This window comes from Haliaeetus albicilla, chromosome 22, assembly GCF_947461875.1.
Source record: "Haliaeetus albicilla chromosome 22, bHalAlb1.1, whole genome shotgun sequence".
Taxonomy (NCBI): domain Eukaryota; kingdom Metazoa; phylum Chordata; class Aves; order Accipitriformes; family Accipitridae; genus Haliaeetus; species Haliaeetus albicilla.
The window spans coordinates 5,794,392-5,817,850 of NC_091504.1; the positions used below are offsets into that span (position 1 = coordinate 5,794,392).

The following is a 23,459-nucleotide window of genomic DNA, read 5'->3' on the forward strand; positions in this document are numbered from 1 at the left end:
TCAATACATACTTGAATCAGGAACAGGAATGGAGGGTCCCTTAGACACTGATGGCACAGCTACACGAGGTAGCTTCTCTCTCTTGTTAGCACCGTTAGATTTCTGGTACACAGCATTTCTGTAAGAGTCAGATGCTAGAGTTATAAAATGCTCGTTTGTAAAATACTATACATTTCCTTTCCAGAAAGCCCATGCAAGACACATGTCTATCTTCTTAGCTCATTGTCACAGCTCTACCAAACAACAAAAACTCACAGGCAATCTAGCACGAGATCTTCATTTTGCTGAACTTCAGACCGCAAATTTAAACTTCAGCCTTTTTTTTAGTCAGTCTCTATGTACTTGTACTGTCTTCCAGCTTAGTATATCCAGCACTCTGTACTGCTTTTCATGAATGTATCTGCTCTACCTATACAGGCATCCCATTTTATTTTATTTTTAATGCTACTCCTACAGTACCAAATGGTCTGAACACAGCAGGCATTACACATTTGGTACTCTTGGGCTATTACTCTCAAGATTACATATTCCTCCTGGGCTGAAGTAGCTCATGAACAAGCAGACCTCCCAGGAAGTGACACACACTTTTACTGCCCGAGTTCTCATACTGCTGCACCAAGGCAGCAGCAGCTCTAGTGTTGCTGTGATCAAGATCAGCACTTCAGCAGAACATCATACTGCTTGGCATTAACCATACTTTTTGTTAGAAGGAACAAAATTACCTACATAAAAAACACTCCGGCTTCAAGTTACACACTAGCCCAAGGGGATCTACATTCAAGACCAAATAATTCCTCCGGTATCCACTTCTCCTTTCTTCTGACATGTCTTCCTGTACATTAAATTCATTTTTTCAAGGATTTCTTTAACCTGCCTCCCCCCACGTGCCCAAAGGAGATGACAGCTTTGTTCCTGACGCCATTAGAGCCCTCCACATGCTTATGAACAACACAGATTCAAACAGGAAATCCTAGACCTCATTCACATCGCGAGTCAGTTAAAAAGCAGCTTCTTCACAGCTTTAAGGTTATGGTGCTAACCTTTCTCTCCCGGCTGTAGAGGTGTCCACTTTAGAAATCTTATGTAACAAAGAGGAATTATCTGGTGTTCTGGAGCCCGTGTCTCTGGAACTGTCCAAACAGCTTCCATCTGAAGAAGTCCTTTTGCGCTGAAGCCCACCAGCATTTTGACTAGTACCTGGCATGCTTTGCTGAAACAACAACATCAAAATAATGAAGTCTTCAAGTAATTATTAAAGCAAAAAAAAAAAATATTGCCAGAAGAGCCCAATTTTTATTATACCTTCTTTCTTTTCTGTAAGGTTTCTGCAGGCAAAAAATGGTGGAGGTGCTTTCTCTTCACATGAGCTGCCTCGATCTTCATACCTTCCTTTAGCACACTGAGGTAGTTAGCCTGGCTGTAAACTAACAGGAAATTTAGTGTTGTAGCTTAGTGGGAATGTTTGCGTTGGGTATTTGTCAAAGTTACACATGGTTTTGTTAGAAACAGCAAGCCTTGAAGTCTGCCCAGCCCAAACAAAGAACAAGAAGTTGTCTCAAGATGAAAGTGACCCCAGGTGCCCATTTCACATCCAGTACAGACCAGATACGTAACAGCTATTTTAAGTTCAAACATGCATTTATGTGCTCAGTTACAGCTGTGGTTTGCTAGTCATGCAGCTCACCTCTGAGCTGATTTTAACCTGAAGGAGATCATACTCCTTAACCCTTAGTTGTCTGGTTGAAGATAGATCTCGATGACTTTCTGAATCAACCCAATTGTGCTCAGCTGATGAGAGAACAGACACCTTACTCAAGATTCAGACTAGTTTTGTTTATTTGATATTTACAGTGGCGATTGTGCGTTTTTTTCCTAACAGTTCTGTAACATCATACAACTTTTCAGTAATTTAGGTGTTAAAACTCTACCTGTCCAAGACAGACTGGATTTGAAGGACATCTGACTTATCAGAACCACTACAATTTAAACCAGTTCTTCTTAAGTGCCTGCAAACAACCTTTCATGCAACTAAAAAACGCTATACTAGCACAGCAGTTTTTACAGAATTAAGGCACATTTAGACAAGTTTAACAAGCCTGTCGTGAGCATAGCTGGAAAGTCAGCTTACTAGCATACAGAGTGGGAATCAAAGGAAGGACATGCAACCCAAACAAAAAGGCTTACAACAAGTCTTTCTGCAGGAGATCTAGAAGTGAAATAAAAGCACAAATATGAACATTCACACCAGCAGGAACAGTTGCTTCAAAGTAAATTCAATAATGTTTTTATGGAAAAGTGAGATCAAGTTCATTTAACAAAAGCCTTCCAAACTGTGAGCCTTATACTCTTGAGCCCATCAACTTTGCCCTCTAAAAATATTCTCTCAAAGTCAAGGCACATGATAAAAGCTTTCTTGCACGTAACTACTGGTCACTCCCACATTTGCCAAAGGATATCACACCTCTCAAGAAATACCTTTTCTGGCCAACCTCTCTGCGTTCAAACCCTATATCTGAAACACACGATAGGCTGTGCTTCACTAAACTGAGAGCGCACAGCTCTGCTAATCAAGTCTGTGCACAGAAATACAGGATTTAACATTAGTTCTAGCCTCTCAGCAGTACACAAACCTTGTTGACGTGATTTACATTTGCCACAACATTCAAACACAGTGCCACTGGATGTAACGTACAAGACAAGCATCAGTTCGGGTAACAGTGCAAGTCTGAGGAAGTCACCCCACCTGGCCTGAAACTCAGACAAGCGTTTTGATGCCTATTTTCTGTGCTTTTCTCATATCCCAAAGCGTGAGCTAAAAAGAAGGTCCGCTTTTACTGCATTTACTCATGTTGTCTGAGCAACACAACACACAGCTCACGCTGGTACCATGGAGAAATGTTTGTTTGCACTGATGAAGAGTTTAAAGGAGTGCACTGTTTAGAACTTTTTGTCCAAACACACTTGTCACTTCAGAAGAGTAACCCGATTTCCTTAGTTTGTCATTATGATAGCAAGGCATGAGCCTCACAGCACACGTGCACTTCTGAAAGGCACAAGAGCAGTCAGCTTGGGAAGAAGTAAACAGACTGTGGAAAAGACCTATACTTTCAGACGACTGCTCAGCCCCAACCCCCTTTATTCTAGCATTATCTAACAACGCTTGCGATATTACTTCATTTCTGCATCTATCAAAAGGAATAAAGTAAGATGAACATGGAGCTCGACGTGCAAGACTGCATGTCGTTACGATGCGACCACTCACTGCCTTTCAAAGTTCTGGGATGGTATCATACACAAACTGTTCTTTTGGAAACAATACTGTCAACAGGCATTCACAACTTATTTTAGAGCCTGATACAGTTAATTCCCACTTCCAAAGTTCAGCAACTGACAACTGCTTTTGACAAGTGTAGCTACACCCAGTAAATGGACATCTCTCTCCTGGCTTCACATCTGACTGTCCACTTCAGGAATCGCAGTTCCTTTCTGATCGTTTACCATGACCTGCAGAACTGTTATTTCACATATGGGATATGGTATATAGGACCGTAGTACACACTTTTGTTTCAAGGTGGACTTACATTGCCAAAGCGTCAAAATAGTATGTTTCTAAGGCTAATCTTCTACGTGTCACGCGCTACAGAAATAGCTAATAGCTAATACCAGAAGGAAGCACAATTCACTTTGCGAAGCAACTTGCACTAGAATAAAAAAATATGAAACCCTACGAGACTAGAGCAAAATAGAGGCTTACCTGTATCCTTGAATGACTGTATAACGCACGTTAAATCAACGTTAACACTTTCTGCATTTTCCACTTTCCTAAACACGATTCCAAGAAACCACATTGACACATATCCACTCCTAAAAAGACAGAGTCACAAATCTATCATTTATGCACAGATGCCAGTTATTTGGGTGCTAGTATCTACTCTCAAGAAGGGATTAAGCAAAACAGTTTAGTTGTACGCAGCAGCTAAAGACTGGAGTCAGCCCATACTCAAGTTCTCCGAGAACTCCTCTCTCAAGTTCTCCCTTCTTTAAAAAGATCCTACATGCTCAGAACCTTGCCCGTCACACCTCGTACCTACAAAACAGTAGGTACGTAACTGAGCATCTCTCACAGGTAAGCTGAGGTGAAGGAATATAAACAAGGTACAATACATCAGCCACACTTCAGTTCAGAAAAGTAATGAAACTCACTGTTTACAAAGTTCTCGGCTGCCAGGGAAAGACTGTGGCTTTACATGTGCAATAGATATAAATTCATTCCTCTCCAAGTTTCCAACCAGCACACGAATTTTAGATTCCACAAGGCCAATCCTGATAAGAACAAGAGACATTTACTCATTTTTGACTGTATCCAGCACAGTAGTTATATGCTTTCTTACAATACAATGCTAGTACAAAAATGCTAACCAGTCAGTAAGTAGTAAGTTTCATTCAGCTGAGCAGATACTAGATATTTATATCACACACACTGGAGCTGGAGATGTTTCCAGGGACACTGGAGCTTCAAAGTTTCCAAAGACAGAGGCAGTAAGTAAGTTTAACTTGTGCTCTTAACAGGTCAGACACAACACTTCAACATACAACCTGTGATGAAAATATCAACAAGAAGCAGATTCCCAGCACCTCTGGCTGCATTTTGAAGTGCAGCAAAACTTCTTTTTTACCCCAAAGACCAAGGAGAACAACCGTTTAGAAAAGGCTCGAGCACAACTCTTCCATTACACCTGAGTAAAGAAGCTATTCTTCCTGCAGATTGACCTGTGAAAAGAGTTTACCCTCTTCCAGCCAAACTGAAGAATACAGTTCCTTTAATAAACAAACGATCCAGTCAACACAGTCTCATCAGAGACTTACCCAAGAAATGTATCATGACCACAAAGGCTATTGAAGTACTGGCATTTTACCCTTCTACCTAAAACACTGCTACCCTTGAAAGCAGTCAGAACTCTGTACGTTCTTCACAAGTATCTTATGTTGATGAACAACAGAGATGTGCCATCTATTCCCAAATCCATTCAAGAGCTGGTGAACTAAACTTGTTCTTAGAGCAAACGGAAGCAGGTTTGTCTTCTGCTTTTCATTTTCCCAGATGCAAAACTAAGCCCCGTTTGCTGCCATTTCTGTCACTGCAAAAACGTCAGCTTTTACTGCAGCCAGAACTTTCCCCATCTTTATTGTGAGATACAATAAGCCTTCTTCACTTCAAACATGTCACATTAAAAACTATTTGGCTCTAAGCCCTCTGCCCATAACTCCTTGTTGCATACCTAACTGTGACTGACATCAAGCTGTAGCTGACACGATTTTTAAGTGAACAAATTAACAAGTTCAGGTAAGAGGTATTACCTACTAGAGCTATTTTTCAACAGGAAAGAAGATGTCTTTCAGAGGTAGCACAAGAATTAAATCATTTGCCTTAAACTGCAAGCCAAACCCTGAAGTATAACCAAAGTGTCCTCAGAACAGGGGTCTGGTACACACAGCTATTTTCCTTGCTTACTTGAGCAAGGCAGGCAAAGCACTCGTTTCTTCAGAATAAGAACACCACACACATTACAGTACCTTAATTCCTCACCGTTTCCCCTTATTTCAAGACTCACAGTTAGTCAGCCCATTCACACAGGTTCAACAAGTTATTATTGGCATGTCTCCCTTGAGACAGTGACAAATACCATGTCAGAAGCAGTCATGTTCTCTAACCACAGTTGAAGTGGTTCTCACATTACCTTTCACAAAGTAGATCAGCACTCCTGCAATTTACCTATCCACTACCAAGCATGCTGAGATGATCATTTCCAGCACTAAACACAAGATGCCTGAGCACACTACTAGATTAAAACTCAGTAAACACTATTTATCAGCATTCAGGTACTCTGTGCAGACGGTCAGGTTTCACCCCGATTAAACAGCCTTGTTTCACTTCACTGGAGAAAAGTAGGCTCTGGAACAGGCGGACTACCTAACCAGAGCAACTTAGCATTGAGTGCAATCTAGTCCTAAATTAAATATTACATCCAGTAAAAAAGCTATGAAACCAAGTCTTCTAAGGCTCTACAACAGTTGTCTTCAAAGTGTCGGGGGGGACGTACCCCAGGGGGTGCACAAGACAATCCACTGGGTCCAGGAAGAAAAGATTAGAGCTTCAGTAATGTGTACGTAACTTGCAAAGAAGTAGATATAGACCGCAACTATGTGTTCAAAAATGACTATTTTTGTTGTTGTTTTGCTCACAGGAGTGCACAAAAGTTTGGAGACCACTGCTCTGTAAGTCAGTAAAAGATCAAGCTCTCCAGTGTCCACTACGCATCTGATGACATCAAGTAATCCCCATTTACTTCAGTCTCTGCAACAAGGAACATCTTCCTAACTGAAGTAGCCTTGGGTAAGTAGTCTCCTTAGACTCCTGGCATCTGCTTCTCCAGATGACACAGAGCATACGCACACTAACCCTCTTTGTTCCTTCTCATCATGACTTAGGTCTTTAGGTTAACTTCTTAAACAGCAAGATAACTTATGCTAACTTCCCTTCACAAGAAAGCTTTTAGTTTTGCTGAGGAACTGTCTACTTAACTCCGTACTGTATTCCATGCCTAGCTGCACAGTCAAATACTTTATTTTTGTGAACTGTATTAACCAAATGAAGCGCAACACTGAATTGAGCGTCAATGATGTATTGAACCCACACTCAAAGCAAGACTTACCACTCCAAGTGATGCTCTTTAGTAGAGGCACTAGCAGTCAGCACAATATAATGTCTAGAAGAAAAGAAAAAGTAACATCCTAGCTCAGGACTTGATATTCCTTCAGATGAAACCAAAACTGCCTTAAATGTATAGAAAATGACTTCCAGACAAGACACATTATATCCTGCAGGCAGCACAGTATTAACTGAAGAAAAACTGATTACATCCTTCAGAATTGCGTTCTGCTGCCTTCTGAGTATCAGAGCTGATTTTTTTTTAATAAAAACAGTGTCAGTGGCAAAACACAAACAGTTTTTCTATCTTCCCTCTACTTATCCTTACCAAAATTCCTATGACTACCTCCAGCTTCTGAAAAACAAACATATCAATGCCATCTCGTATTTCGACTGCAAGCTAAAACTCACTATGCTAACCAGTACGGCAATCATTTCAAGTTCAGGTAACAGATTTCATACATACTTGTATTTCTGAAAGAAGTCCAGTGGTTCAAAGAGCTTTGACCAGTCTGATTTTCCTTGGAGAATCTCATTCGTAACTGCAAGACCTACAATTAAGGTTGAAAACCTTACTACCATTTTGTTTTTAAGACTAGCAGAGCGTGATAGAAACTTCATAAGAGAAAGGTTTTGAACAGTAATTGACAGATCAAAACGCAGGAATTCCCTTGACACAATACAGGCCTACTACAACAGTTCATTGTAAAACTGGTCCCTTGTTGCCTGCAACAGGTATACTTCCCAGAGAACTCTTCTGCCTAAAAGGGCACAACACCGCACGGAATATAACCAAGTCAGGTAATGTGGTTTCATATTGCAAGAATTACACCTTTTAAGCAGTTAATAAGCATGGAAAGAACTTTACCATGTCTGAACTCCTCCACCATTACCGCTCGCGTTGATGTGGATACGTTGTATGTAGAGTTCTGCTGCGGATAGGCTGGGGTGATGATAGGCATTACGTGGTATCGGTCTGATGGGTTCACCTGTGATGTTAAAACAATTGTGCTCGGCACCAGCAGCTTAGCTTAGAAGAAAGGTTAAAGGCTTCCAAATTCCATGTCTACATACCCTGGGGTCCCATACTGGTAAATTAAGATTGCTCTCTTCCTGTTGTTTCAGCAATACAGGTCTTGGCCACTCCCTAAACAAGAAAAGCCAGGAACTGACCGTCCATTTAAAACTCTGCCATGTAATTCAGGGTAGGACTGAATGGTGTTGGTCTAAATCTTACATAAAGAACCACCTCAGAAAGTGTTACTGCTTTACGCAAATCAAAATAGTCATAAATAGCTCTTACCATTCTGAAAAAACCAAGAAGAACTTGTTCACCAGAGTAGAAGCCAAAGCGTTTGGGTAGAGTTGACACGTTCTCGCTACTAGCACAGCACAGGAAACCCCACCAAGAAATCCCAGCACGTTGGAGTAAATGCCACGTCCTACAATGCAGACATTGTCCTTAGCCTGTAGTCTTCCCATGCCCAAGTATAGTCCTTCAAATTTACAGCACCACCTTCACAATCTATAGAATACCTAGCACCCTTCAGCCTCCAAGTCAGTTATTTTTGCAGTGCAACGAGGCCAAAACTGTTGGTCCTTACAGCGATGAGAAAAAGAATCGGTACCACACCACTTCCCAAAATGCTGCTACTCTGAAATTTGCCTGCACTGCTACAGCTACTGCTTCACTCCAACTTCCCTTAAGAAGAAGGTTCTGCCATTCTTCTAGCACTTGCTCTAGTCACATGCGCAAACGGTATTTTCTTATTCCTTATCTATCAAGCTTTTATACCTCACTGGGCATTTTTATCCTTTCTAGTCAGGTTCCTGGTAAGCAATGCAGCACCTTGTCTTGTAGGCACTCCCCTCATCTCCCCACTCTACCCCCATTAAAAAAAACACAGAATCTACCCCACGGACAGTCCTTGAATCTAAACCAAAACACAGGTTTTGAACTAAAACCTGTTATCTAAACAGCTATCCAAAGATGAAGGACTTCTAACGCTATTGTTTTTTCAGCACGAGGTGCCTCTGAAAAGTTTAAAGATCACAAACAATCACATTACTCACGTTTTGCCCACAGTTTAACTGCACGGAGCGTGAGCCGGAAGTTCTCTTTATTTGGCACTAGGTGCAGTATTTCATCAGTAACTCTGCAGCCTGTAAGAAAAAACAGTTGAAGTACAGCACTTCCTGGTAGCAGGTACAAGTCAGTTCTGTGCTATACTGGATCAATAGCTTACAGTTTGTCCTGCAAGTCTATGAAAACAAGTTTGCATTACTTGCTTTGTATTACCTTAAAAATCAGAGGTTACACATAACCTTACAGACACATAACATAACAAATTAGAGGTTACACATTCAGTATCACCTCAGGCAACTGGTGCCCCCAACAGCTTTTTCATACTTTAGACTACAGCCAACAATTTTCAATAAGGCCCTTCTACAGGATTCCGAAAGCTAGGTTTCTTTCAACAGCCAGGAACAATTAAACCAGTCCGTGTTAAACAGTGAGCAACTTCGGCTTCAGGTATTTTAAATATCCTTTTTTTTTTTTAATGAACTACCACACATTCTTCTCTATCAAGTGCTCTACCTATTCATCTGAAGCAGTTCCTGTGGCAAACTGGAACACCACACACACCCCAGTCAAAGAAACATGAAACACAGGTCTATCTAAACACACAACTTGAAACAGCTAAATCTAAGCCCACTCGCCACCTCCTCAGATCTCAAGTATACAGGGGATCAGTTTCTGCATCCTGTACAGAAACTTGGGGTGTGTAACGTGCATTCCATACCAACTTTAGTAACATTTTCTTGTTAAAGATGTGCAAATATGCTTACCATTTAAGCTCCGTATACATCTTATATCCAGGCTTCTGAGACACGAGTTGTCTCTGAGATCAAGATTATCAGCAACAGTTGGCACAGACAGTCTTGCAAACACGAGATCAATCTTAAGAGGAAAAAAGTGCCAACCGTTAGAATGCCCCGCAGTCTGCAAACAGCACACTGGTGGGGGACAGTTCCTCAAGTCTAAAAAGAGTGGTTAACATTTGTATTTAGAATTATGTGACTATAGATACATCTCCCAAGGGATTTATTTGCCAGAAGACTCAATGTAATTTCTAGAAGTTCCCAATTTTATTTACAAAGCCTTCACTGCATCACCCCTTTCTTTTTAAGCCAGGGAAAGGAAGAGGGCATTTTAAGTTGGAAAAGATTACTCTAGACTTAGAGTTTCAATCAAAAGGGAACTTAAAATTATTCACAGAATTAAGACTTAAGTTCAGTCACCTCAACTATCCTTCAGCAAAGGAGAGAGCATTTCCTTTATGCAGTAAGCCCTTTTGATCCTGAAGTATCTGGATTTTAGTACAGTCTGAGGCAAGAAGATTATCCTGTGAAAGTCTGTACCAGATAAAGGCCACAAAAAGGTCACTGAATAAATCTCTTCGTGATAGTGATACCAAGCAGTAACTTGCTTAGGTACTACAGCAGGCAGGTCTTGATTCATTGTATAGGATGTATTCAAGATAGCTGGATTCCTGCAGCTGACAAACCTAGGCGGGAGGCAAATGAGTACTTTCACTTTCCCTTTTCCAGATTGTTTGTCCCATGACCACTTCATTTTGGATTTGCAGCAAAACATTTAGTCTGCTCACATGATTCGTACAGTGAACTACACTGTACACATCCCTCTGTAGGTACCTAGCTTGGCAGAGCTAAGAAGACTTAGCAAGGACACCGCCTCTGCTCCCACTCTGCACGATCCTAGGGATAAATGCTATTCAAGCAGGCTACCCTGGTCTACAGCACAGGTCTAGAAAAAGATGTCCCTGATGCTCCCATGCCTGCTAGGCTCCCTAGGGGCTTATTTTCCTATAAGCTCCCGTTCTACTGCAATGTCTTCTCCTCGGATACGTTGCGGTCCAATATAGCACAGTCACAGCTCCCTGGAAAAGTTATCCTATTCCAAAGCAAGAAAAAATTTACCCACTTAAAAAAAATAAACAAATGCTTACCTCAATGCCATCAAACTCAAACTTGACAACTGGTACATATGCATCTTCAACTGCCTGGAAAGGAGAGGATAACTGTGTAAGAAAACATGGTTTGCTACTTTAATGTTTCTCCTGAACTACGACCAAATGCAGAATTTACACTGCTAACTACTCAGTATAAAGACTGAGTTGCTTCCAAACCAAAAGAATTGTTCCTAAGCTGCAAGCAGTATAGCAAGCACTAAGATGGTATAATACTAGCTTTAACAAGTTATTTAGCCAAGAGATTCGGAGGCTGATCATGTATTGTAATGAACAAACAGTGCACAATGAGCCATCAGCATCAGAGGTTGTAAGGTACTTACCTTGGTGGTGAGGAAGAAAAGCAAGAGATTTTTGTAGCTATCTTACTACTGGTTAACATCCAGAGAAAGCGAGGAAATTCTGTCCGCGTTTGACAGCACGCGCTAGCCTCCTGTATTTTTATTTTCTACCATGCCTGAGATGCTATCAGCTACCTTATGGGACAGTTTTCAATTTTGTAGACCACTTGTCAGAAAGGTGCCACAGCCCACTGAGTCTGTCTTCGGTCACCTAAACAAAGGCTCATTAGCTATGCATATGAAGTCTTTCAAAATGTCTGCACAAGGAAGACCAGGCAGAGAGAAACACTTCTCAGGAGTTCGGTTCTATACGCAAGGTACACAACATGTGCACCAGAGGGTCATTTTACAAGGCAGTTTTGTATAGTCACAGCACAGCTCCTATTGACTTTATGCAAAGCTGACTGTGCGTCTCTTCTACAAAGTCTCAGGCTGAGTAGCCAGAGAAGAACAGGACCAGAGAAGAATGAATTAGAGGTCCTAAAGTACACCCAGAGGAACACCATGGCAAAGGTACTGACAGAAACCTTTCCACATCACATTCAACTTCCTTAGCTCTCAGGCTGCCCCTTCCTCTACCTGCATGCAGTTACCTTCTTGCCAAGCCCCTTGCTACAGCTAAGATGAAAGCAAGGCTCCTAGGGACAACCTTGCTTTTGGATACTATAGCCCACTCATTCCCAAACCATGGGTAGGGGAGAAGTGAACCACAGAGATTCTCATTGGACGTACAGTCATTGGGGAAGGGAACCAAAAGCTTGACTTCAACACTTTCCTGCTGCGTAGACAGTATTTTACAAGGGGCTCAGAAACAAGTCCCTCTTTAATTTTGGTCTGTAAGACAATCACTACCAATAGGAGTCTTTAACAGGAATATTCTTATTGTCGGAGTTGCACAATCTATCAAGGAGAGAGCTTGCTTACTCTTAGCTTTTTTATTTCCTCCTGACGTTTTAGTTTTTCAAAGAACGACTGAAAGAAATCCGATCTTTCTACATGTCTAGGAGCAACACAAGCCACATCTATGTCAGCACCTGCAAAGAGATGCCATTTCTTCTGTTACTGTTGGAAGACACTTTCAAACATTACAACTATGACCAGACAACAAAAGTTTACCTTTAGTGTGTACTCCAAGCCTGTAAGAACCAAACGTAAATATTTTACCACCACCATTTGCTACTACTGAAGGGGGAAGATTCTGTGGGTAGAAGAGAAAGAGTTTTCTGGAGAACAGAAGATACACGTTGACCTACGTGCAAGTTTAACTAGCATATAAGTTACTTAGGAAGACTACAACAGCCTCCATAAACAATGTCTTCTCCCTCCCATACCGAGTTGTTAGTCTAATAGACTGATACTGTTTTTCTGAAGGGAGTGCTTGCAACTCACAAACAACAGCAACAAAAAAGGTGAGTAATGTAGCAGTCGCTTCATCAATTTAAACAAATTAAGACCTATTATCAGTCTTCCCTGCAGCAGACCCACGTAAATTAACACCATCTAAGAGCCATACCAAAGGCAAGTCTAGAGTAATAATTTCAAACTAGATTGAGTGCTGTAGGCTGTCTGGGGCAAGTTTACTGCCCAGTTACCATCTATCTCCCCCCACAATGTCTTGTTTCAGCTTTGTTAACCGCTACAAGTCAACTGATAGAGCCACTTCACAAATTTGTTCAGTGCCCCAAGGACTTGAAGGTCTTCATCTGAAGTATCTTTTATACATTATTTCAATGGCTCTTACTACAGATCTCCTTGATACTTAAGAAGGAAGTTAAATGTTGAACTTTAGCATAAATCCTAGTTAGTATCGCCTTTGGAAGAAACAAAAAGGCTTCAGCTGTTTTGATAAGGACCTATCAAAAAACCTTACCTTGCTCTCACCAAGTTCTGAAATCCATTCTTTGACCAAGTGATTCAGTCTACCAAGAACGACCAGCCTGTAAAGAAAACTCATGTTAAGTTTGCCCTAAAAAAACCCCCAGGACATTAACAAATTTTACAGTCTTGTTATACCTGTGATTCAGTTCTTCCTCCTCTTCAAATACCCCCAATGCTTTCATCGCTTCAAGCAGCTTCTGAGTATGAATGGAATCTATATCCGTAGGAGGAGCCAAGCTAATTGCAGAAGTAATTCCATAGTGCCTTGGAGGCTGGTTCTGCAGCCTAGGAGTACTGGGGGAGAAAATAAAATACCAAAGACTCCACAAAACAAAAAAACAAAAACCAGCAAAACAACCACCACCACCTTACTGCAAAACACCCTTCCGCTTACAGGTTTCCAAATCAGCTTCTGCCCTTTTGCCCAGCATTAACATAAATGAGGGAAAAAAGATCCTGCTTATGGTTTTTAGATAATTTGACCTAACTTAGAAACTACGTCTTTAAAAAGCACTTGTGGATATAAGAAAAGATCCAAGTTGCTACCATCTGAAGACAGCGTATTTGCATTGCGCTAGACAGTTAGAACTGATCGCCAGGAAATGAAAAGGTTTGAAATCCACTAAGGGTGACACTACGTACAGCACAAGTTTTGGACACATTTCAGTTTCACAGCACTTTTGAGTTAAGGTTATTCCCATCAGCTTCCTGATCACATTAAACAAGACAATTTAACACTGGCTTCTTTTAGTTCAATGTATTTGCTGTGCTTCTACTGATTCTGAAAGGACATTATAGTTGATTGCAGAGCAAGGACAAAGTGGTCTGTTAAACAGAGTTGTTGCAGTAAATTCAGCATTACCTTGGTTTTGTCTATGGAAGAGGATGAAGGAAAACATCAACCAATCTGCAGCTAATGTTGCTAGCAGAGCCTTGTGCTCTTAACACAGCGTTCCATTTTTATAGCTCAGAGGCTTAGCTCTACATACATCTGGTTTAATCTAAATCCAAGAGATGTACGCAGAGCAGCACAAGTTAAGCTCTGTTTGTAGAAGGTGCTCAAATCTGCTTTAGCTAGCTCACTGCCCAGTTAGGCAGAGCATTACCAGCTGAAACCAGGAGAGAGAAAGGAGTGGCACAGGAGGTAAGAACTGTACTTAATGGATCAAGGGTCTCTACAGAAACACTGGTAGCAAAAGGGGACACACATTAAAAAGGTCTACAACTCATCGTGCTTGTCAAAGAGTCCATATCCAGACCCTAAGGCTACAGGGATTAATGATGGCATTATTCAAACCGGCTATTTTCCTACTTCACAAATGGACAGCTCCAAATCTTAGCTGGGTTAGTCAAGAGACGCTTAGAACTATTTAAGGTATCTGACCCACTTTGGCTGGAATGGGATGAGGAAATGCTCAAAGGACAGCCTCAACACTTGATTTTAAAAAGATAGCTTATTACAACTCCTTATTTCTAATTGTTGCCTTTACTCTGCCACTGAGGGAAGATGGATTTCTCTCTCGCAGAGTAGCTTTGTCCAACTAGAGACATAGCTTTTAGTCACCTAGTGGGCTCCCCCACCCCCCTTCTCTATGAGCTCATTTTTCAAACTTTTTTCTAGGCCTTTTCCAAAAAGCTGGAGGGGGTGGGGGGTGGTATTAGGACTGTAGTCCTATTAACTAGTCTCCCCAGTCAGAACGGCTGTTTACTTTCAAGTGTAACTAGGCCCTGACCTAATTTGCCTTGCCTTGTTTATAGGCATTGTCAACTTCCACTTCATAAGCAAAAATATTCCTAATGCGTATTTTCCTTCTTATGATACCATTTTCATAACAAATACAGAAGGAAAGCCTATGTTTAATTGCTGTGCATTACATCTAAATTAAAACGCCTACAGCAGCAACTTCCTACATGCTTTACGTATTACTTGCAGCGTACAACTTGCACTTCAGAAAGTTTGCACAACACAAGAATGGCTTCTAGACTTTGCTAGCATCCAAGATCTTTCCAGCGTACAGAAGGCCACCACCTAGCTGCCTTTCATTGCTCCATTCTTCCTACAGAGGCTATAATTAGAGACTGACATAAAGGACAATATCAATGAGATATATCTGATATTATGAAGAGCCAATTCTTTTAGTCAATAGTAGATATTTTACAGCTGCTTGCATGTATTACTGAAAATTTGATCTCACACCTTAAAAGTTGAGGAAAATGGCACTTGGAAAGTTTTACTGAGAGAGTGACTTATGCCCAATAGAATTCGTTCCCCTTTTAGAATTAATTAAATAAATAATTAAAGACATAAAACCTTCCTCCTCTCTCTCTCAACTGTACCAGGCTGCCAGGCATATACAAAGAAGAGATCTTATGAGACAAAGTAGCATACGTGGCATACTACCTATTCCTCCACCAGCCTTCTGTTTAAATGAGAAGTCTGTGGCAGTTTAATATTTTGCCAACTCTTGCTATGATTTGTCCACCATAGGGAACACCTCCAACATACTTCTGTTGCGAGAGATCCCAATTTTGTACAAGAAGTTCAACTGATTTGTTCCAAGGTTCGTCGCTCCTTTATAGCTTCACAAAGCTGCGAGCCATTTCTCCTGCATACTCCGAGAGACAACGGATAAGTTTACACTATTACAGTTCAGGGAGTTGCCTTCAGCCATCAGGGCGGTGTAGGAGCCTTCACCGTGAATGCGTCTCTCCCACTCATGAGGTTGGCTTGCCTCCAGCCAGGTAGAAATGTATCACTCCAGCCTTTTCCACCCTCACCACTTGGGAGGAGGAATGACTGCAAATTAGCTCCTGAACCCCCAAAATTGATAGCACAAACCAAACCAAACCAAAAAACCCCCAAGCAACAAACCAACCAAACCCAACCAACCAAGAAAACCCCCAAACCCCATGACCTTCACTGAAGTAAAACCACCTACACCTCCCATTCCTACCACACAAACTCATGCTAAAAATAGCCTGCAGACACCTGCTGGCAAGCTAAAGCACCTTGTTCCCGACGACAGCATTCAGAGAAAGCCACCTTTTTTTCTGCCTTGAAGCTGGGTTGGTAGCCCGAGAGCAGCACCCAGCCGCAGGCCGTTACGAGCTTATGGTGACAACGCAGTGCCGAGACACGCACAGAGAACCTTACGCATAACTACGTTAAAACCAGGGGCTCTGACAAATTTTTCTAACCTAAATGATTCTATGACTGTAGGGTTCAATTATATGGAACTTAGTTACTGGGCCTGAAAGTAGCTCATGGTCGCAAGAGCGTTCCAGACACCTTTAGAAGGCCTTGAACAGAATAAACAAGAAGATAGAAGAAGAAACATCCCAATTAGAAGAACACAGGTGCACATTCCACGATAAAGGGAACTTGGCACCAACAACCTCAATCCAGGGGCTTATCTTGGCCAACTGGACTGAGACAAGTTTCTCATGCTCTAGTTAATATAGCCAATTATGTCCTGTGTTTATGCGCGTGTACAGAGCGAGTATAACTAACTGTATCTTATGTTTATACGCGTGGACAGTATCGATATAACCAATCACATTTTATGTTTGTGCGCGTGGACACCAAATGCTTGCATGCAGCAGCCAATCAAAGCTTCTAAACAACTTAGAGAATTGTATAAGAATGATCAGCTAGGCTCAATAAACTGGCGACTTTAATCATCATATTGGTGTTCTATCGTCCGGGCCCCGCATGGAATAACCCTAAACCCTACATATGACTCTATAAAGGAGGTGCTTGTCTCGTTGGGTTGGTATTTGAATGAGCCGTTGGTACTGCTGTTGGTACCCAACCTGATGACAGGTTTGCAGGAGATGGGGGATATCCTGGAGGGGGGACAGTGTACCCAGCAGACGGAGGCTGACCAGGTGGAAACTGAGGAGGAAACGGGCTTGGTGGTAGCCCCGGTGGAAGAGGAAGCGCATGGGGTGCTGGAGGATACACGGAAGGTGGAGGCACAGGCACAAAGACTGGTGTTGATGCTGGTAGTGTTGGGGCCCGAGTCCTTTGGGTACGTTCACTGTTCGGGCGGCCTCGATTTGAGCTTCTAAAGAAACCCCCACACATGCGTCACGGTTTGTTACTCTCTCTCCCCTCATTTTAAAGAGGAAAGCCAATGAAGCGGGAGCGTGGTGGCAAGCACTTCTTGTTCTCAACTGAAGCCTTTTTCTCCCTGCTCTCTGTTCATTTGAGACTACACTCATTTCTTGACCCTCCTACTAGCCTTCCACATCCTCACCCCCAACACTTCCCTCAGTCTGCTCTCCTCAGACTCAGCTTTGCGACTGTGGATGGAGGCTGCCCAGGCTTAAAAGAGACTCCCATCTCGCACGTGCCAACACTTCACGCTTCTGATCTGCAAAGTACTGCACGGATAGTAACTCATCTTCTCCCAAGCTTCTTTTATCTTCTTCCACGCACGCTTCCTACGTTGTTGCCTCACCATGATGTATTTGGCCTGCTCTTGTCCCCAACCTGTTATTCTCCTGCTTACTCAATTGGAGATTTTAGACAATCTGTGGGATGGATCCTGGGGTTTGTTTCGATTTATCTTAAGATTTTATAAACACAGGGCACCCTTACAATCTATCTATCTATAACACATATATACCAAAAGGAAGGACTGACCTGACCCTGCAATCACAGATAAAACAGACTCCTCTCTCGCCAACTGAGAGAAAGCAGCTTGGCTATTTGGGCTGACTACACCGAAGACATTCCAAATGGTCATAACAGAACAGCGTTGACTTTTCCAAGAATTTGCTCAATCAGCATCAACTAAGTTGTTAGAAAAAAAGAATGTTGGAGGCTGACTCCTACTGGGAAATCAATTTCTACAGCCCTGTTCAGCCAGTAACCAAAAGGGTGGCTTTCCACCTGATCCTTTAATTGTATTTAATTTTGATAGGTAATTCTGGTTTCCTCAAAAAGACTTCCTTTGTCAGAGTCCTCTTCTCAATCAGGTCCTGGAGGTTTATTTTAAATAATTTCACTGCAAGCACAGATCCCCCTTCTTAAAGCCAGTTCAAATTAGGCCATTGAAAAATTAACGAGCGCTTGTATTCTCCACAACTATCTGTGCATACTTACTGCATTATGAATCAGCTGTTGCAGAAGTTAAGTGCTACGGCCTCGTTTAACAGCTTACAAGTAGTAATACGTTGAATTTCTGTAGAATACTTACAGTTCCCAGCCTGGTCTGCCACCCGCTGAGCCAATTGTACTGCCTCTCCCCGGATGACCTTTTGGAGTGGAGAGAGGAAAAAGCAAAAAATCCCATTCAGTTGATCTGAAGATAATTTTTTGAAAGGAATTCTAAAGTTACAGTTCCTTACCAGTGGTGGGTATTGACTGTCCTTGGGGGCCCAGACAACTTGCTAACGCTGCTTGTCTTCGCACAGGAACCCGACAGCCCTTGTGAATAAACGCAGACAGTTGGAAAAGAAGCTCTACTACAATATAAGAATCACTGCATATGTTGAAATAAAGCTTACCTTCTCTTCCAACAAACTGCTGATTGACAGAGAGGAAGATGTAGATGGTTCAGCGGCACTCACCAGAACAGCAGGAGGTGTAACAGTCATGAGTGGTGGTGGAGGCGGTGGCGGCTGCTGCTGCCGCCACTGCTGCTGCCGAATCTGCTGATGGAGCCTTTTTGTGTAGCCAGTTCCACTTCTGAAGTTGTTCACAGCCTAGAGGCAGAAAAGCATTTACAAGAAGGTACGATGAAACTTCAGCAGATATACAAACAAAAGCCTTCACAGAGGAAAATTACTCGTGTATTCCTGTAAATGCCATCAATCCTAAAAGAAACCAACATACAGATGTATGAACACGTCACATTGAACACTGATACTAATGACCGGTAGCTCAGAGGACCTGAATTTAAAGTACTTCAGCGTTAACGCCAAATGTGAAAGCGAGGCAATCGTGTTCAGTAAGAGCGGGACCTGAATTTGCCAGATCGTCTCTAAAGAGTCGTAAGCTTCTGTGACAGCAACAAATAGTGTATTTGAAAAGTCAATTTAGCCTTATTCAATTACGCCTTGCTTAAGGAGATGTAAATTAATATTTTCTTCCCTTTCCGCTTTTTACAAATAGCCTTTTCTTACAAGCACTTTATGTAAAACTCGTTACCTGGCGTAGGCACTTGTTGGGAATTAAAGCATCGGGCGAAATATCTGTCTCCTGACACGTTGGGCATATATGGTCCTCAGATTCCAGTAATGCTGTTCTAATACCTGTGTAGAATTAGAATAATCAAAATAGCATTTAGCCAAACTAAGGAAGTTTTGGGGGTTCTCACCAATCATAAAGACATGTATATGATTAATGGGTGAATATGGTCTTGAACTGAGAGCGTGAAGCTATAAATGTTCAATAGTGTAAAAAATTTCTAGTATGCAGCAAATAACTATACAGTTTTGTATTTCACCATTGGAACATCTGAAGATGTAGCGTAGGCTGTGTCTTGATGTTGCAACTAGTCTTTTTCCCCACTATCTAGTACAGCGAGAAGTCCCCAACCTCAAGGTTAATGAACAAAATGCATTTCAAAAAAAAACATTAGTAGGTTCAAAAAACCATTAGGAGGTTCGAGTTCTGAAGGTTTTAACCAACTCTCCCGTGGAGAAGAATGTGGATTAAATGCCTAACTATCCGTTTGTTGCAGAGCACTGTAACTCACCAGAGTTGGCTATATAATTTTGTATGAGACAAAGGGCTGTGGACAAACTAAAAGCATTCAGTATCTAATACTGTAATCCCCTGCACAATTAGCCACTCTCCTCATACGCATCCTTCCGCTTGTAAAGAAGACTTAACTAGGTACCTAAAAAGGGGAAAAGGCTTCCTGGCTTTTTTCGCCCTTGATACCAGAAGAGCCCTTTCCTGTTCAGGGTATACTTCAGCATAAAATAGAACTGGTAACAAAGTAATTTTGTTCCCTCCTCTTTCTGCTTTCAGAAAATCAGATGCGAGTCTACAATTAACAAACATGGGAGTAACACTTACATTTGTCACAATAACTGTTGCCACAGCAGGGAATAACAGCTGCATCAGTCATTATGTCCTTACAGATGAGACATGACAACTCCTCTGGAACAGGAGCGTCTGAGGTGGAGGAAGAGGAGGAGGAGGAGGAGGAAGAAGAGGACGGCTCCTCTGGTAAAAAGGGAGGCTTCTCCATCCTTCCTCTAGCATAAGCTTCCCTGGAGGAGGGGTGGGGAAGGAAAAAGAAACGAGTTAAAGATGGGTAGAGGAAAACTTTTCCAAGCTTTGCATTTTCTCAAAGCAAGAGAAGAGATGGAATTCTTCTCGCTCCACATTAGCCTCCTAAAAGGTAGGCGCTTAGTTTAAACTACTTTTCTATAGCCACAACACTAGAAGAGGGAGGGAGGAACAATCTTCCTTCTGCAGAACTCTCCCATTCATTGGATCAACTCAGAAAGAAGCTCGGACTAGAAAAATAATCTTTGCACAGCTAGAAAGCAGGTGAAATGAATCCCACCTCTCCTTTGCCAGAGGATGCATGTAAATTGCAGGCTCAGCATTAACGTTAGTCTCCGAGCAATTACATTTTATAAAAGCAAGAAGTCTATGTTACAGCTTCTACAGAAGGAGATCCATGACGGAAAACCAGAAGTGCTACCATGGTCATTTTAAAACAGCCACTCCTGTCAGCACACGGCAGTATTTTCTCACTGTATAGCAACAGGAAAACTTCAGTCTGTTTCACACATGGGATTTCAGAAAAGTCAGAGGGGGAGGAAATCTCAGTCCAACAGCCATCTGTTAAACTTGGCAAGAAGCCTTTGAAACATAAAACAGAAGCAAAATGAGCTTTCAAAGAGAACAAATCCACTGTAAACGCTACTGAAATGTTTTGCAGAAACACAGATTCTTGGCATACCACAACTTGAACCAAATTCCAGGGACACGAACAGTAGGACCACCCTCTTCTAACATTAGAAAGCATCACAGATTTTAAGGTTAAGATACAATGACAGTGCTTCCTCCCCTGTAACGACAGATGCTGGCCAACTCGGTGGCATTGCCACTCAGATATTTATGCGTGGTTTCTCTCGTTCGCTTTTTGGTCAGTCCACTTAATTCCACACTTACGCTTTCATAGTTGGTACTGCATAGTTTCCAGTGTTTGTCAGCATAGCACCCTTTGTATCGGGTACCTCTAGCACAGAACTCCTTGGAATTCCTGTGCTCTTTTTCATTCTGGCAACAGACTCAAAATTGGTGTCCTCTTCAGAAAAGAAATGCAGACGTACCTCAAGACCCACACTTAAAATGACTTTCCAGTGATTATTTTAAGCAGCAAAAGCCTTTAACCCTCTCCTTTTACCTAGCGTAAGGGATGCTCAACTGAAATACTTATTCTCCTAAACAAATATAGCCAGGATGTTCCAAAGGCTTGAGCAGGGTTTTCAACTCAAGCGACATTCTTTGGCTTAACTTCAGGTTCCTTAAGGGTGACATGTCCCTTAGCTCACCATCCACTCAGAGAAGAGACACAAACCCGCTGCTCCTCCTCCACAGCGCAGTTCAGAGACACTAATTCGGTGCTCTGAATCACTCACTGCAGATACCTACATTCACTGTCCATACACGTGAAGTTTGAACTCGGACCTCACGCATATACCCTCAGTGACTACGCTTAAATGGCATCAATACTCAACCAGGGACTTAGTGCAATTAAAACACGCAAATATTCAATAGATGGGGCAGAGAGAAATGTCTTGGGTTTGTACAAAATAATAAAAACTGTGAACTGCCATTAAAAAGAGTGGAAAACAGAAACATTTCCACTAATACTGAAAGATATAAAAACATGCATGAAAGTTCACCCAGGAAGACCTATGGATATATTGAATGTCTACAACCTAGGAAAAAGAAAATTTCACACTTATAATTCCAGCTTCCCCTGGAATTTTGAAGGCCTCTGCAACATTGCCATACAACCTCTGCATTTCACCCCAACAGAAACAAGTCTTAATATGAGTATCCATGTATTTGTTACGTAACTGCCAAGGTAAAACAATTAAAAACTAAGTAACACCACAAGTCCCCCACAATCGTACCCCATTTGTCGGGCGGTTCTTTATGTAGTGGCCACGTTTTCTGCAACGAAAGCAAGCAGATGATGGCAGAGGCGGACCCGAGGGTTTCTTCGGGTAACTAAATGGTCTGGGGGAAAAAAACAAAGAGGTAGGCATGTGTCTCTCTTGTTAAAACAAACATCTCTGCAATTTTTCCACAATCTGCAAAGATCAGATTGGACACAATCAACACTTACTTGACTGGATCGTATTCACAGCAGGACCCTATCTTCAAAGCTTCTATTTCACCTTCTTCGGAAGCACTGGCTTCAGCCGCACTGGCAGTCTGTTTAACAGGCAATTATTTGACATGCACATTAGAAACACATTTAAGCCCACACAGCCAAAGACAACACCGCTCACCCGATCCTGCAAAGAGCAGCACAACGCTAGCTGAGGTTGCATGAAAACAGTGGCTTACTGTCCTGAAGATGTTCTGGGGAGTCCTTACACCACTACAGGGTGTATATGTGCCTCTTAACCTACTTGAAAAGAGCATTCGAGGGCACTCAAAACCTTAGGCTCTCTTTGGGCCTCACATAAAGACTTGTGTAACCAATCCAGTTTTCTTCCAAGCAGGCTCAGGCCACATCCACCAAAAATTACCCTGTCCGGTATTTTTAAGCTGCTTTTTAAGCTCCAGACGAGCTGAACGAGAAGGCATCCACTGCACATTTAATTGAGAAAGATGTACGCAAGGATCCTTATTTACATTTTGCAGCATTAAAAGGACACACAGCTTAAAGAGTCGGGGAAGCTGCTTTTGCTGGCGGAAATTCAGCTTCTGACACAGAAGCATCATTCAGCCTTCAGGCGCACAAGCTCTCTTAAATCCTTCACAGAGCTGATGGGGATAGGCACACCTTGCATCCCTGAATACCTGGGTCTGGGAAAAGGCCTTGTCAGAGCATGCCTTCACAGCCTTAAAAAGGATGAGACATCCAGCAACCATCCTTACCATGTGTATTCTAAGATAAAAAGAAATACTGGCAACACTCTTTATCATGGGGACGAGGAATACAGCTGGAAAACTACTGTAAAAAGAACCATGGAACAGCAACACACGATTCTGGCTGCAATGTGTGTTACTTCATGAAAAATGACATGAAATAAAAACTGATGGCTGGTGGGAGTTGTGCGTTGTAACTGGGGTAGGTTCAGAATACTTTAACCAGGGAATCCAAAAGCTATTTGAAACGTTGGCATAAATAATTCAGATCGTAATTCAAGAGCAGAGCACAAAAAAACATCTCCTAAGGGAAGACGCATAACGGCCTCTTTCATACACACGGTATCTCTTTCTGTGGAGGTGAAGCAGGCTGAAAACCACAGAAGACGGCCAGGAAG

General features: G+C 42.0%; 1 protein-coding gene across 1 annotated transcript; it reads right to left on the reverse strand.

The window, feature by feature from the left end:
- Positions 1-22,766, reverse strand: LOC138690611 (poly(A) polymerase gamma-like). Its single transcript, XM_069810667.1, has 23 exons — positions 22,095-22,766; positions 20,014-20,210; positions 19,138-19,241; positions 18,495-18,692; positions 18,336-18,414; positions 18,185-18,242; positions 13,116-13,274; positions 12,973-13,039; positions 12,219-12,300; positions 12,027-12,136; positions 10,741-10,794; positions 9,560-9,671; positions 8,783-8,872; positions 8,013-8,151; positions 7,784-7,856; positions 7,578-7,698; positions 7,176-7,260; positions 6,714-6,767; positions 4,204-4,323; positions 3,755-3,864; positions 1,303-1,424; positions 1,041-1,210; positions 1-118 (listed from the first exon to the last, which is right to left on the reverse strand). The coding sequence occupies exons 1-23, from the start codon at positions 22,097-22,099 to the stop codon at positions 1-3; spliced, it is 2,427 nt and encodes an 808-aa protein (XP_069666768.1). The 5' UTR covers positions 22,100-22,766.
- Positions 22,767-23,459: the final 693 nt, after the last annotated feature.

Excerpts from the sequence above, each read along its gene's own strand:
- LOC138690611 (XM_069810667.1), bottom strand. Across the intron at positions 18,693-19,137 it reads CCAACAAGTGCCTACGCCAG|GCTGTGAACAACTTCAGAAG; the intron begins GTAACGAGTTTT and ends TTCTGCCTCTAG. Across the intron at positions 13,275-18,184 it reads GGCAGACCAGGCTGGGAACT|TACTCCTAGGCTGCAGAACC; the intron begins GTAAGTATTCTA and ends TTTCTCCCCCAG.